At 38.3% G+C, this 16,210-nt stretch overlaps 1 protein-coding gene across 7 annotated transcripts in view; it reads right to left on the reverse strand.

The window, feature by feature from the left end:
- ANKLE2 (ankyrin repeat and LEM domain containing 2) overlaps positions 1 to 16,210 on the reverse strand; it is a 50,230-nt gene that overhangs the window by 15,934 nt on the left and 18,086 nt on the right. For 3 of the 7 annotated variants that reach the window (XM_037878761.2, XM_007054957.4, XM_043529949.1), the window contains exons 9-13: positions 13,183 to 13,289; positions 11,870 to 12,063; positions 8,856 to 9,639; positions 7,622 to 7,753; positions 1,043 to 4,436 (exon numbers count right to left, since the gene is read on the reverse strand). In XM_037878761.2, the coding sequence (XP_037734689.1) occupies positions 4,202 to 4,436; positions 7,622 to 7,753; positions 8,856 to 9,639; positions 11,870 to 12,063; positions 13,183 to 13,289 (1,452 nt within the window). In that variant the 3' untranslated portion in view covers positions 1,043 to 4,201. Of the gene's footprint in view, positions 1 to 1,042; positions 4,437 to 7,621; positions 7,754 to 8,855; positions 9,640 to 11,869; positions 12,064 to 13,182; positions 13,290 to 16,210 lie in introns of those variants that run through there. The other 4 variants (XM_043529947.1, XM_043529945.1, XM_043529950.1 and 1 more) reach the window with 2 other exon arrangements.

Consider the following 16,210-nt stretch of genomic DNA (forward strand, 5'->3'; position numbering starts at 1 on the left):
TTCCTTTACTATAGAGGGGTATGACTATTCATGCTTTCCCCTGTTGAAGTTATGTACATGTAGGTGTTTAGCAGACACAAGGCATACTGAAATGAGGAGAGAAGTATAGAGCTGTGGTGTTAGGTTGGAGTGTGACTTTGGATGTTCATTCCCCTATTCTGAAAAATACTCCTTGCCTCACACAGTGGCAGAAGTAGCTAGAAGCCAGAAATTTCCTACCCCTCTTACTCCAGAAGGAAAGTAAATGTTAAGACAGACTTTTCCCCATAAGCCATACTACCCTGTCCTGGTGGCAGTATCAAGCTGGTCAGGTAGTAGAGGGCTGTGCAAGTGCTTAGCTTATGCAGGTAAGAACCAACAAACAAGTCTGCCTCCCTGGGCTAACTCCCTACTTGATGCTGTTAATGCCTATGTACCTTTTGACACTCCAACCATGAGTAGTAAGTTTGGGCAAAAACTCTGGTGCTATATGAGTTAAGAGGTGAAAGAGCAAATAAGTAAGTGGGTAGGAAGTTACCTCTAATCATGTTAATAACTAGAAAAACTTTTCCCTTGTCAGAACACACATGAAGTTTTAATCATGAGAAATAGTGCCTAGCAACATGAGCAGTTAAAACCCTGAACTCCTTCCAGGCTGTTTGATCCAACTGCTAGAGACAGAGAGCCTGTTTCACTAAACTAAGCTACTAAAGAACATAAAACTTTGTCTTCAGCAATCACTGCAAGAAATTGGAATAATTTTGTCTATCAACTTTTTAAAATATTTGAATAAAAATTTAAGTGGTCTCTTTGTGTACCTTTCAGTATAGCAATCACCACATTTTGGAACACACACTGCAAGCCCTAAGAAGGGAAGTGTATTGGTGATGAACTGAAGCATGACATTTCAAAAAAACTACACCACTATCATTAGCTCATGATCTCACACACTAAACTCATACCCTTATAATTGTTCAAAAGCAACTCTATGCCTGAAACCAATACATACAGGATAGATGGGCATCTTGAAAATCCCCCACCAGACAATCAGTAGCAGAGTGTCTAATGCTGAATATTTTGTGCACTTTATTCCAGCACATTACATACAGTATTGAAAGAACCATAAATACGTGCAGGGTGGAAGGCAAGAACACATACAACACATCTTTTGCACATGTACAGAAATCAGCATTTGTATTAGCACTAAGGCATAAAACAAAATTAAGCTGGCAATAGCCCTATTTAGAGAGTACAGATTTTGTACCATTAAAATACCCCTCTCTGATCTGAGCAACATGGAGCATAAATTTCTCTCCCCCAAACATGAGCATTTCTTTTGAATGCCAAAATGCAGTGAGCAAGAGACAAAAAACAAACATCTTTCAAGTTGTGAAATATTTTCCAAACCTTTGGTTTCATGTCCCAAATTGAGGCACCAATTAAATTTCATTATAGAAACAAAACGCTGCATTTAGTTTCACAACACAGATCTATATTCCCATCCACCTATGACACTTTAACTACCTGTTTACTTAGAATGGAAGCTAAACCTCAGCATTTTAAAGTCTTACTTGACATATAAAAGACCCTTTGCGTAATCAGAGATCAACTATTAAAAACTAAACAAACAGTCCCAATCTAGATTTAGTGTCTTCAGACTCTTCTAGAAGATCTTCCAAGATTGTGAATGAACAAATTGCTATATTTTTAAATAAATGATGTATTATAAATGTACTTAAAACAGAGTACAAACACATGGACTAAAATGCAAATTCTAAGGCATTTGTCACTAAAAAATGCTCTCTCCCTCCCCAAACAAGAATTAAACTGGTAGAAGTTTTTGTGCTAGAAATTTGCATTTTAATACAAAAAAGCGTATAAAAGAAAAGGACAGGAACTAGTTATAAAGAATCAGTTTCTCAATTCCCTGATTGTGTTTTACCAAAGTTTTTCTTAAGCTATTTCTAAACAGGAATGTAGAACTTGTATCATAGATGTAAGTGGGAATTTCCATCATCTGGAGGCCCATAGCTGCCTCAGACAGGCACAGATGTTGGAAGTACTGGAAAAAAATATATGCAGTAATCAGTGTTAAGGTTTGTATTTCAAGATGAGTACAACTAATTTGTGAAGTGTTTTCAGCTTTTATATACATACATCACCTGTCTGTGTATATAATATTTAAGCAATTACCTGGATAGACTGGATAATTACTACACACAGTCCAGAAAGTTTAGGGAAATTGATTTTTTAATAATTTAGAAGTTAAAGCAAATGAAATGTATGCTTGATACAGACCTCTACAGCAACAAAAATGAATAGCCACTGGAAAAGTTACTACTAATATAGTAGGTTTTTTGGAGGAGAGTCCCACAATAAAGCAACTTGGGTGGATAATATTTGAATGATGGGTCAGTTAGAAGGTAGTGGCTCATTTCTAACATTCAGCTCAGGGGAATCAAACAACAATTTCCATTTAAGCCACCTATAAACACAGTTCCAAAACATACATCTGTAACTCCAGAGCTATTTCACCAAAACAGTAAGCTACAGAAAGAACCTTTAGAATACTTTTCCATTCAGAGTCTTAGAGGGGAAACATTTTAAATTCCCATGTAAGTGGATGCCACTTTTAAAACCACGAACAAAAATGCTATAAAAGGCACCATTAAGCTTGCAAAAGCATTAAGTGCAGTTTTGAAGTTCGTACCAAACAACGAGTATATTCAGAACAGTGTACAGTTTGTGTATGAAACAGTCATTTTACTCTGGTGTGCAATAGCTACCAAAACAGCCATGTCTTGTATAATTTAATCCAACCTCTGTGATGTAATGAAGGTCCCACAGTTGGATAACAATATACTATGCCATCCCATCTACTATTAGGGTTCCTTTAGATACATATGCATGTTACAAAAGCTCCTTGAGGGGCTATTTTTTCTTTGCAATGGGGGGTATTATCAACCAATATAATCTATCCTTTTTACTCATATGCCCATGGTACCTTTGAATTTTCTGATCAGATGTCTAGCATAAAGATTATTTTTAATTGTGTGGTAGAAACGATATGTTATAGGGAACTACACTACTTGAAAGCCTTTTCTTAAGCAAAACCACAACTATCAAAATCTACATTCTGAGTGTTCCGTTTCAAGTTTAGAAACATTTCCAATATCCATATAGCACTATCCAAAGGGTTCATCCTTAAAGAATACTGAGGAATTAAATTATTTTTAATTGTAGCTTAAAAAAAGGTAGTTACTATATCTAGACTACAGACAGTAAGAATTTGTATTTCAATAAAAACAATGTCTCAGTCCTTATTCATTCCTACTAACAGTTAGGAAATAAAGAACCACTTCATGGGTTTCTGTTTATCTCCATAATATATCACATTAAACTAGACCATTAACATACATCACTGGTAAACTTACTTTAATTATTGCTGATATGCTTTTGTGTAATTACTAGTGAAGTCTGCAAACAGCAAAAGCTTTGGTGGGAGAAAGCTGAGCTTTTATTTTCAAATTAACACAAACACAGGTCACTAATTTCTATAGTGCCCTTTTCCTAAAACTCTGATGTGTTTTTATTATCATCCTCAGAATGAGAAGTGACCCATGAAAGTTTCTCTGGCTGCTCTTTATTTTAGAGATTTCTTACTGTTTAGACTGAATAGCTGGCCATAAGCAAACTTTTCCGTATTGAGCAGTGGGGAGTCAAATTCTTACTGGAACAGGGAAGAGGTAATCGCCCAGGTTAAACTTTTTTTTTCTCCTGTTGTAAATGGAATATGAATGCATTTGACTCCTCGCATGACTTCTCTCTAACCTAGAATTCTGTTTATTGATAAGATGCTTCAAAATTATCCAAGTGAAAAAAAATGCATCAGTGGGTTCATTTTGACTATCACATTTGGCCTACAGCAACCACCACCATTTCTAGCAGAAATGACTACATGAAAGGTTCAGGTCACTGCCCTACTGTTAGTTTTGTAACTACTGGACAAGAGTTAACTTCACTAACTTCTTGCAAATCACCAGTAATCTATCCGGTACATGAAGTCAAGACATACTCAATTTTTAAAATGTATATTTGTCCTCAAATGAGGATAAATAAATAGCCAAGGACACTTCCTCATGTCACTTTAGCAATGCTACAGTTTTTCCCTCCACTCTTAAAATGAAAATATAATTAAAGTCCCAGGAAGATGAGTTATGTTCTAATGGGCAGAAGGTTCTGACAAGTGATGCAGTTTTAACAACAGGATATTGTTGGCATAAACTGGACTGTACCGCCCAGGACTCCCAAGATCTGGAAAAAATGAAGCAACATTGCCATATTTCCCTGGGCTGCCCATCACTGGACTGTTTCTTCTTGAGTACGTTGAACCATTTGGTGGGCCTGCTGCAAGAGACTGGGACTTGAACCTTCCTTTCAGTGCTGGACTTGGCCAACTACAGGAAAATAAAGAATCACCATATGGTTAATATTTCAGACAGACAATCTTAATGGGGTGAGAAATAGGCTCTCACTAGCACCTGTGAGCTTGCTGGAGATGCATCAGAAAACACTGAACAGATCAAGAGAGACAGACAAGAGGGAAAGAAAAACAAGGGTGCAGCATATTAGGTCACACATGGATATGTCATTGAAACCAGCAAATGTCTCTTTCTCCAAAATGGCTAATTATAAAAAATACATTGTGCACATTTGGCCAACTGCAATTCAACACCGATATATATTAGGAAAGGTACTGAGCAGACCAACCAGATTGCCAGGACCTGCTTATTATCTTGTTTCTATGGCTGATCATGTGATAAGATTTAAGAACTCATAAGCATAGATGGCCAGCCTACCATGAAACATCAAAGAAATGGCAGGTTATCTTTGTTTTGTAAAGCTCAAAATGACACTTCAGCACATCAACACTTAAAAGACTATGGACAAGGTATTTGGTTAAAGAAGGCTTGTGCCAGTGATTTTGTAGGTTTGCCCATAGGAGAGACTTGGTATTTTGTATTTTTTTTTAATGCAATGTGTCCAGATGCAATAGAAATAATAAATACATTTTTTATGGACTAAATGTTTACTTGGTTAAAAACCATAAAATTATCTCTAATATTATTTATTTTTGAATGAGCCAGGATTACTCACTTTGGTTTTACCAATTAATTACTATTCTATCATACAGAACAATAATCTCATGACAGTATATTTTTCTACCAAAGCAGAAATAGATTTTGAAGATAACATTGTCAGCCTTAAAAAGAGTAATGAAAGAGTTAAACATACTGTAAAGCTTTGAAAGACTCCAAATCAATAATACATATTTAGATTCAGTTGCACGCATAGATAATTTATTTCTAAATGTTTGAATATCCATTTCTTCGTACCTATCCAGACCTGTACTGCCAGGTTCCATTTTTCCTGCCAAAATCTGACACTAAGAATACTTAAGCAGGGGATTATTCTGTACTCCCTGTCTCTGATTGAGGTGTTGTTGGCACTAGCAACACTTGAAATGGAAATGGCAAGACCAAAGTTCCCTCTTGCCAAGTAAATGGAAAGACACTAATTTCCAAATATTTTATTACTTACATTAAGCACCAACCATGTGTTAGTAATGTACACAAGAGCAGATAGCTCCTTGCCTTAATAAGATGCTTTAAACTGTAAATATATTGTAGTAAGTCTAAACACTTACTATATTATTGATTTAGGATTTTAAAACAATTTCTCAATGCTCCTGTAAAATTGAGTGTGTACAATAAGAATAAAAGCCCCTACATAATACATCAGCTTCTTTGAAGAAAGGATTCTTCAACCCAGAAAGTTTCAAAACCTGAAAGTTTACTAAAAAGCAGGGAGGACTTCTTCAGCTTGACTGAAGTGTGAAGTTTATTTGTAAACACAGTTTATTTTTACAATGCCATTTCTGAGTCTTTTGCTGCAAGAGGGTGGCTGTGTTTGAAAAGCGTCCACTGCTCACAGGCAGTATGGCAACCCAGCAGGAAAGAACAAAAATCTGTTTCCACACTACTTTAATCAAAGACAGATCTTCATAATTTAAGGAAAAAAAGCCACTCCTTTATTTCAATGCACCACTTGGACTTCTAAGACCTTTTGATCTTAGAAAAATGGGCTGGGGAACAGCCCCTCTCAGCTTCTGCCACCCTCTCATCTTTCTTCCTCCCAAACACCTGCAGCCAGCAGGCAACTTCTCTCCCGCTCCTCATCTTATCCTTTTGCACTCCTCGCTAAATCTGCTGCTTCAGCTCTTCTCCCAAAGTTTCCCACCAGACAACACTACCCATTAACTCCAAGTTGCGCCATCATAAGCTGCCTGGCTGTTGCGTGTTCCCACTCCTACCCTTGAGTCTTCCAGGAAGTATTCATGCTTTTACATTGGGTTCCAATGTAGCAAGTCAAATTATTACTAAGACTGTTACCAAGAACAAGTGGATTTTTTTTACATAATGCATTTTGAGAGAGAATTTTAAAATGTAAAGAATATTTCAGTGAAAAAACTTCCATGTTACATAGGAACATTTTAAGCAGTCACATTCAAATGAATATAAGGATGGCTATACCAATACAAAAGGAAAGAAGAGAGAAAAAGACAGGAGTCAGTATGGCAGAAAGGGTATTGGACTTTCTGTGGCTCTGCCACTGACCTGTTGCATGGCTTTGGTCAAGTCATTTTACCTCCCACACTTAGTTTGTCTTGTCTACTTAAGCTGTAGGATCTTTGGGACATGGGACTCTGCTCCACTATCTGTTTGCACAGCACCTATCACAACAGGGCCAAATCTTGGCTGGGGCCTCTAAGAACTACTGTAATATAACAAACCACCACCACCACCATCATTTTCGTCCCTCGTGAAAAATCCTCATATGACTTAGAAACATCAACTACATTTCATAATAAAATTTGTAACTTCATGCCACATATGTAGTCATGTTAAGAAGTGCTGACTGTTCATATTGCTGGGCTAGCAGAACATAAGTGCTATTTTTCCAAGAAGACCATTGAGAATATTTCCATACACATAATCTAAACACACACCCCTGCAGGTATCAAAACCTGCATCTACTATGGCAGGGTAACAAAATGTCTGAAGACATCTAGATTGTATAATCTAAAATTAAAAATTCATTTGATATGGCATCTTGCATAATCTAGGTATTCCAAAGCAGTTCTATTACTGTATTATATTGCACCAATGATTATGAGTTAGAAACAGGTATTGCAGTGACTGTATAGGCAAATATGGCAGTCATTATGTGTTGAGTAATAACAGAGCATTCAGCATCGTGAGACTGGCTAGTTCAGCAGAATTAATTCCGACACTCTTGAGATCTACATGTTTTACCTAGATAACTTTCTGAGATATGATGAAGCAACTTGGCTTTGCTATCTAACCTTTAACATTGTAGCACCAGTAAGCAGAGCTGTACCAGCAATGGGTATAAGACCAAGTCTTAATTTAAAATACATTAGATGCTATAGAATTGAATACTTTTTATTTATACTTTGTATAGGCTAGGGCTTTAAATTCTAGCTACGAAAGATGTCCTGCCACAGACACACTAAAAAACTGTTCCTCTTCAACTTATTCTGTTGAATTTACATAAATACCTTTGCCTGTCAGAAGAAGAGTAGGACTTTACAGCATTCTTCCATTTGTAAGTAATGGGGTATTTCTGTGGGTCAATCTCTACTCCTTCTACAGCAGCTAAGACATCACTATCCAGCTTTGATGGTTGTTCCCTAGAATATAAATGGTACTAGATGAAAACAGAGCTGTTAAACTTTTTAGACAAGATAATGTCCCCACACCCCAGTGTAGATATTTTGAAATGTTTTTAATAGGTACATGCATGCCAACTGGATTAGTTGCTCTTCACATTCAAATGGATTGTTTTCAAGCATGCTTTGATATAAAAAATAATGCCCATCCGTAGGGACATTCAATATGCTTCACTGCAAAACAGTATTAGTAGTCAGATCAGAGGAAAGCTTGGAAAGTGTCCTTAAATTCAGTTTCATATATGTTGAGAATGTGAAAGCTATTTAGAACTTTATCTAATTGAAATTAGGGATGTAAAGAGCGTTTAAACTATTAAAATAGTATCGGTTAAATGCGTAACCGTTAACGAGTTCACAACATAGGTGCGGGAACTGGGGGTGCTGCAGCACCCCTATATTTTACGCGGAGCTCCGCTACTACCCCATATTCATGGCTCCGCTGCTGGCAGCCAGGGCCCCAGGCGCAGGGCCAGCAGCTGGGACCCCATGTAAAACACAGGGTGCTGCAGCACCCCCCATACTCTTTAGTTCCGCGCCTATGACATCAGTTCCATGGCAGTGGTCCCGAAACAATGCGGAACCTAGTTCCACATACGCTATGAAATGGAATTGCTGCAACGTTTTTAATGTGCACATTAGGCATTTAATCTTTAACTGAATACATTACCAGTAAGACTGATTGGTTAACCAGTTAACATTTTACATCCCTAATTGAAAGGTTCATAACAAAGAACAAGCCTGCCTGATGAACAGGAGCTAGCTCACAGGCTGAGGAGTCTGTTTGAAACCTTAGTACTGGAACAAAACCGCAGCGCTCTTTTCTTCATACTCAAATTCTTTTACACACAATCTTTCGAGAGCGTGAAAGGACTGCATCTTTACTGTAGGAACTGCAAAGCATTTTAAGGAGGTCTTTTTTCAAGTGATTATAACTGGTGTTTGAAACTTTTTTTGAAGAATTTCTTACAGCAAGGTTAAGAGCGTGTGGAACTAGTTTTGCATGTATGGATCAAAGGACAAAAAAGTAAAACAAAATCATATTAAACATCAATCCAATTCATACCCAAAGAGGAATAACTTGTTTGTATTTTCATTTGTTGGTGGAGTCTTCAAAAGAAATCTCTGAGGAGAAGGCTCTTGACACAAATAAGCAGCACACTCAGATTGCACTGCAAGACTGCCAAGCTGCTGCGTCTCTTTGTCCCAGATACCAGGGTCCAATGACAGTCTCTCAGCTTCTGATGGTATTTTGTTTTCTGTCCTTAATTTTGTATCTCCAGGCTTTTCAGTAGTAGCTGGCTCTGAACAGCTTGCCATAGAAAGTGCTGAGCAGGTTTTACCCAGCTGGTCCTTGGATATTCTGACCTGGTTCATTCCTTCAGCCAAAATTCTCTCATTCTCAGTTTTTGCAATGATTTTGTTTGATTTCACCACCAAACATTCCCCTGCCACTGCTTCATCTTGGAAAGACAGTCTTTCAAATTCTGCCATTAAATTGGAGACTGGGGATATAAGGCACTCCTCTCCACCACGTGAATGTTTTCTGTCACTAGTTATCTTCTCATTAGTTACAGGGCTGCAAAATCCATTTTTGCTGGAAGAAACGCCCTTCTCATACTGCATGGAGAGGTCCGATGTTTCTATAATGTTTACTTTGTGCTCCATCGACAGTATGTCACACTCCGAATCTCCAATAGCATCTATACTAGATTCCTTAGACACAACAGGTGGGCTGTTATTCCGTGCTGCATTCTGTCTGTTTTTAATTTCTTCCAAGCTCATGTCGTCATCATCTTCATCTAAAAATGCTCCAACAGAAATGGAATTGCAGCACTTTTTACTTTTGCCTGCAAACAATTTTAATGAAAAGATATAAATAAGAGGCTTGACAACTGAAGTCCTATCAGATAAAACTAGGAACAGCTCTATGGTCTTTATGGTTTAAGGTAATTCCATTATCGCATGTATGTATCCATTTATGGAGACCCTTTTATAATCTGATGTTAAGTAATGGTATTAGTTAACCTACGTAATCCTATCATCAAAAAATATACACATCTTGTTTGCAATTATCCTTTTTTATCCTATTCATCTGAGAGAGATGTTTCCTGTGCTTCTCACTTAAAGTGCCCGATTCACAGAAACAGACCGAGTTTCAAGATAAAATCAGAAGGCAGAATATGATGGCAAAAAGATATAGATGTAAGCTAACTATTAAGTTTGCCATGTCCTCCTACACACCAAAGGTTCCACTGAAGTTACATTGGCACAAAGACAAACCCACAAAAGAAGCTGAATTAAGTTATCTTGAGAATAGGTACCTAAATATATACAGTCCTCTTTCAACAGGCAATGATATACACTTTACAGAATGTATTTCTGCAACATGGACCTAGGTGAGCACACAAACTATTGCAGATCCTATTTCTACTACAATATTGCAATTAGAGATTACTAAAAGGTACACAGGAGTTTGGTAGAGTACATCCACCTTTTACTGTTGGAGACAAAAAAGCATTCACTTTTTCTATGTTAAGAACATTAGGAGCGTGTCTGAGAAAGAAATTTAACATTGGACAAACCCTTTACTTTACTGCAACTGACTTGGTCGATGGTTAAGCTAGGAATTTTACCAAAGTATCTGCTTTAGCATCAAGTCTGTTGGTTTGCGAATACAGGACTTTAGATGTTAAAAGGAAAAAAGTGGCAAAAGCAGCTCTTTGTTTCCAGGTCCACCTCACCAAGCACACTGGGGGACCAGTTGCCATATTCATGCTCCTCTGAAGACTTAGCATAGGATCACTTCACATACAAATTTATTTGGATAGAAATAATTAAACCCACCAACAGCCAACTAGTAAGAGGAGAAATTCTGTAGGGCTGGGTTGTGTGTGCATCCACTCAAACTAATTAAAAGAGAAACTGGGAACAATTGGTGCAGTGAGACTTGTATAACCTTGGTTACAGGAAAAATACTTCCCTAATGGGGAACCACTTTGAAAAGGGACCTGTGCTTACAGCTGGTCAAAAAAATCTGTGTCAGAACAGATATCCATCAGAAAATGTCACTTCGACAAAACCAAAATGTATTGTGAAATTGTATCGATTTCAAAGAAAATTCCTGCAAGAATAAATTTTCTGGAAAAATATAAAAAACATTTCATTTTATTTTGTTTCAGAATTATTTTCACTTTTATATTATATTTATATTGTTTACATTACTTCATGATAGGTCAAAGTCATAGCATAATGTGTTTTAATAAAACACTGACAAAATGTCAGTTACACTGCAACGAACAGGAGACACTGATCCAGACAATAAGAAAAGATGTTACTTCATATAGATTGAAACAGCTGCCCTTAATATTTAAAAATAGAATATTATGACTGTCATAATGACATGATGTCATACTACACTTTAATAATGACATAATGAAAATGTAAAAAGGAAAAAACCCAAAATTTTCCAAAACAAAAAATTTTTAGAATGATTTCCTCCCCCACCTGCGAATTTCCATTTTGTGGGAAATTTTAAAAAAATGTTTAGTTTTGTTCCAATAAGGGACAAAAACAAATCCTGAAGCATCAGCATTTCCTGTGAAACAGAAATTCTGAGTTATGACCTGCAGCCCATTAAATTGATGCAAAAAGTTTGGATTTAGGCCTTTGTTAGTGTGTCTCCTCTGCCCACAACTGGATAGAATTATTTCTGTTTTAGAATGTTGACTGTACTTTACAAAGGAATTCCCAAACATTCTAAGTGAAATCCTGGTCCACTGAATTCAGTGAGAGTTTTGCCATTGACTTTAAAGAGGCCAAGATTTCAATCCAGAATCTGTAATCTAGTGAACAACAGCATGCAAGATGGAGAGTGTTTAATGATATATGATCTGGTAACCTCCCACACTTCTCTAAATTAACGTTTTTACACTGAAAGTAGAATATTTGAGTAACAGATTAATATCTGCAATCCAAAAAAAAAAAAAAAAATTAATTAAATGTGAACCCCAAGCCCTGCTCACAGTTTTTTCTTAAAGTAAATCATTTTGTTTACAATAATGTTTGCTCTTTTCTTACCAGAAGAATGTGGAGTTTTATATCTGTTGCAGGTTTCATTTTCTCCTGTTTCTTGCTGAGCCTTTTCGCTCATTTCCCGTTGACTCAGGTATTCTTCTAATTTTCGCAACCCCTCCTGGGAAGACAGATCAACAAAACAGCCCAGAAATTCCCAGTATTCAACCCACGGGAACCCCAGCTCATGAGCTAACTCCCTGCAATAAATAAGATAAAACGAATAATTTGTGAAGACATAATATATTAGTATGACAATAAATTTAAAGAACATATTTTATCAGCTATTTCTAAGCCTCTGAAATTGTGAAACACATGTAAGAATTCTGTAACAACCAAGTTCTGCATCAGCAATAATATGTATCCTTCTCCATAACACATCAGGTGTTATCTCTAATTTCTTTCCTTTATAGTAATCCTAAAGTTTTACTTATTAATCGTAAAAAATGCCTCAGATTGTGATTTTTTAAGATGACTGCGTCTAGGCATCAGGTGGAGAAATGAATCAATTACTGGCATAGGCACTTCTTAGTTGAAGTCAATCAACTCAATCAGCATTTTTCATTTTTCAGAAAAACGGTAATTTTAAAGAAAAGATAGACACCACTCCTTGTTTTAAACAAGCTTAGATGCTTTAAAAGTTTTTACATTTGCGTGCTACCACAACACAGAAAATCTATCTTTTGTGGTGAGGATCCATGCATACCCACATACACCTTTTACAAAGGTGGACACTTTTCGTATTGTGTGGCTGGAGAAAGGATATGGGTATACCTTAACATCTTTTTCCATTTCACCAAACTTTAACAATCTCCCAGGTTCCAGAAAATGTAGGCAATGCTCAAATCTATTACTCAATTAGCTGACAATCTGATTTTCAAAAGGACAAAGTCCCAATTGTTGGCTTTCTTCATAATCTGAAATATTCTGAGAAATTAGGCAAAAGAGTGGGTGGGGTTTGAGAAAAGAGGTCTGGACATAATGCGGGTAACAGTTAAAAAATGTATTTCTTCTCCCCTTCCGAAGTACTGTAGTTAAATAGTGGCCTACAATGTGCAGAACTAGATGATCATGATGGTCCCTTCTGAATTTAAGGTCTATGGGTGTCATTTTTTGAGTGAAAGCATTTTTTATTTACATAAAAATACAATAAGGACCCAAACAAAATATACATTGTAAAATGTTTGTAGAAGAATTTTTGCTTTATGCAGCTTGTTCTTATGTTAACCATTAATGTGCCTTTAGTGATGGAGTTTTTTTTAAATGATTTTCTGGCTTATTGCTAACACATTTCTTTCATGCTGAGATTTTCTTAGTACCTTCCAACTCTTTCAACTCCTCTTTCTGGATCGGATTTCCTGACATTGTGAAAGAAGCCTGCTCTCTCTCTAGGTGGAGTTTTCCAAAGCTTGCGAAATTCTTCTGCCTTCAAAACAAATTCAGAATGTAGACAATAAAAGTACATGCACCTTTAAGTACACTGCAGCTAAAGCCTCTCTCTACCTAGAAGCTTTTTTGCTTCAGACACACATTAGGTTGTTCAATGATGAATTTAGCTGTTCTTCAGTTGCATATATACAATTCAAGTTTAGCTATACACATTGCTCAACTATACCATTTAACCATTTATAACTTATGTCTTTCATTTTAGACACAAAATTTCACCCCAACAGACTTGTTTATTGCTGTACACAATTGGTCTCATAAGCACCAATCTGGAAAGTGATATTAGGCATAACTATGAGAAAAGTTACCACAATTTAAAGCTTCTATTACTAACTTCTGTACTACAGCAAGTCACATATTGGGTTTGACTGACTTTTCTAGATTATCCGTAATTGTCAAATGGAAATCTCTTTTGTAGCTATAAGGTGGTGTATATCCTCCTTGGAGGATTTTTTTTTAAAAGATAGTGTGTTTTCTCTAAGGCCTTGCACACCTAAGCTATTTACATTAATTATTGGATTTATTTTCCAGGAAATAGCACAGAAGGAAATCTATTGATTGGTGCACACCAGAGAACAGAAGACATACAATTTTAGTTTCTAAAATGTTAATTCTCTAAACTCACCTACATTTTTATCTCATTACACGTGAACCAGCCAACATTAATAGCTGAGTGCTACATTTAGACTGTTAAGGGTATATGCCTGTGCCTAAAATAATGCATTATTTGTCATTTATGTCACAACTCCACAAGTTTTCAAAGAGTATAAGTTTTGAATTTAAATGAGTAAGTAAAAATGTAACCAAGAAAGGCTATTTAGGGGGAAAACAACACATTCTCAATAAGCCTGACACATCAAGAGGTCATAAAGTGTCAAAGGAAAAAGCTCTCAACCATGTGTAAGACACTAGTTTGAGTTCAGTCACTTCCTCATCAACAGATGGAAAGCAGACAGCTGATGCATACCAGTGGTACATCTTGCTGGTGACACCACCTGCCAGAAGGGTTACACATGTTAATTAGTATTTCTAAAGGTGTCAGACTAATACGTACAGATAATAAACTGATGAAATGTCTGAATTGTAGACAACGATTTTTGTATTAAATATACCTTAATATTTACCTGCCATCATAATGATTATGTTTTCCTATAATTCCATTAGGATTTATTATTTTTTCAATTGGATAAACATTTTACTAGTCTACTCTAGCAAGATTAAGTGGTGATAAACTGAGTCAAACATTTAATATCAGGTTTTAGTTAGAATATGCTAGATCTTTTGCCATTTCTAGCTATATGTTTTCATAAGTGATTAACAGTTACCTCTAAAATCAGTTTTAGTTTCAGGCAGGGGAAACCAGGGCACTTATCTGCAAGGTCTGTACAGATCCAGAAGATACATCAAGAGTCATCTTCGTCTTAGAATATTTAACTAGGTCCCAGTAGGAAAACAAGAGTTTTCAACTATTCCTTTATTTTTACCACCTTTCCCCACTTCCTGATAGACTCAGCCTCCTCAGATACCAAAGCTCCAAAATAATCTGTTAAGAGGGTTCCAAAAAACATACAAACATACCACCACCCCTTCTCTGCATGGTAAAAATTCCCTCTGCCCCCCCCCCCCCAGAAAAAACATGGAAAGCAATGATGCTGAACCCTCAGTGGGGTCTCCAAAACTACAAGCTATGCCAATGAAAGAGCCATCAGCTTGGGCTCAAATTACTATATTTTGAAAGCCACAAGAGAATTAGGAAAGCATCTGGTTTTATGACATCTTCATTATATCCAGTGGTGAGATGGAGCTGGTTTGCGTGAACCAGTTGTTAAATTTTGAAGCAGTTTTAGAATCGGTTGTTAACCCCCTTCCCTGCAGGGGGCGCTGAGGCTTAGATGGGCTCTGGCCGGGAAGTGATGTAATTCCTCCTCCGGCCGCCGAGGGCGCTGTGCTGCGGGAGCCATGTGGGCTGCTGCCTGGCCCTGGGCACGAGCCCTGTTGCTGCTGCTCCCCTGCCCCTGGGTCCCCGGCTGCTCTGCTGAGCCTGGGCTGCATCCTGCTGCTCTCCCCGTAAGTACTCACCACCCTGCCCGCAGCCAGCCCCTGCCTCCGCCCCCCGGCCTGCCCGCAGCCAGCCCCTGCCTCCGCCCCCCGGCCTGCCCGCAACCAGCCCCTGCCTCCGCCCCCCGGCCTGCCCGCAACCAGCCCCTGCCTCCGCCCCCCGGCCTGCCCGCAACCAGCCCCTGCCTCCGCCCCCTGGCCTGCCCGCAGCCAGCCCCTGCCTCCGCCCCCTGGCCTGCCCGCAGCCAGCCCCTGCCTCCGCCCCCTGGCCTGCCCGCAGCCAGCCTAGACCTCCAGTCAGCCGCTGCCCTGTCTCCAGCCAGTCCCACACCCCCTTGCCTCCAGCCAACCCCGCACCCCCTGCCTCCAGCTAGCCCTGCCCCATGCCCCTGTCTGCAGCTGGCCCCACGTCCACTGGTGCCCTGCAGTTCCCAGGGCAGTAACCCTGCACACCTACTTCAATGAGGTGGGCAGGGAGCAGCTGGGACCCACACATGTGCACACCCTAGGGTGACCAGACAGCAAGTGTGAAAAATCAGGACAGGGGGTGAGGGGTAACAGGAGCCTATATAAGAAAAAGACCCCAAAATTGGGACTGTCCCTATAAAATTGGGACATCTGGTCACTCTAGCACATCCCCAGGGAGTGGCGGGGACCCACACATGTGAAATGGAGCTCATTTCTAGTTCAGGCCCATCTTTTTAAAAAAGAACTTTAGGCAGGGTTAACATACATCCGTATTTTCCCGGACAGGTCAGGCTTTTTGGTTCTTAAATCGCTGTCTGGGAGGAATTTTTAAAATTTAGACATATGGTAAATTTAGACATATGGAAAATACAGACA

Source organism: Chelonia mydas, chromosome 15 (genome assembly GCF_015237465.2).
Source record: "Chelonia mydas isolate rCheMyd1 chromosome 15, rCheMyd1.pri.v2, whole genome shotgun sequence".
Taxonomy (NCBI): Eukaryota; Metazoa; Chordata; order Testudines; family Cheloniidae; genus Chelonia; species Chelonia mydas.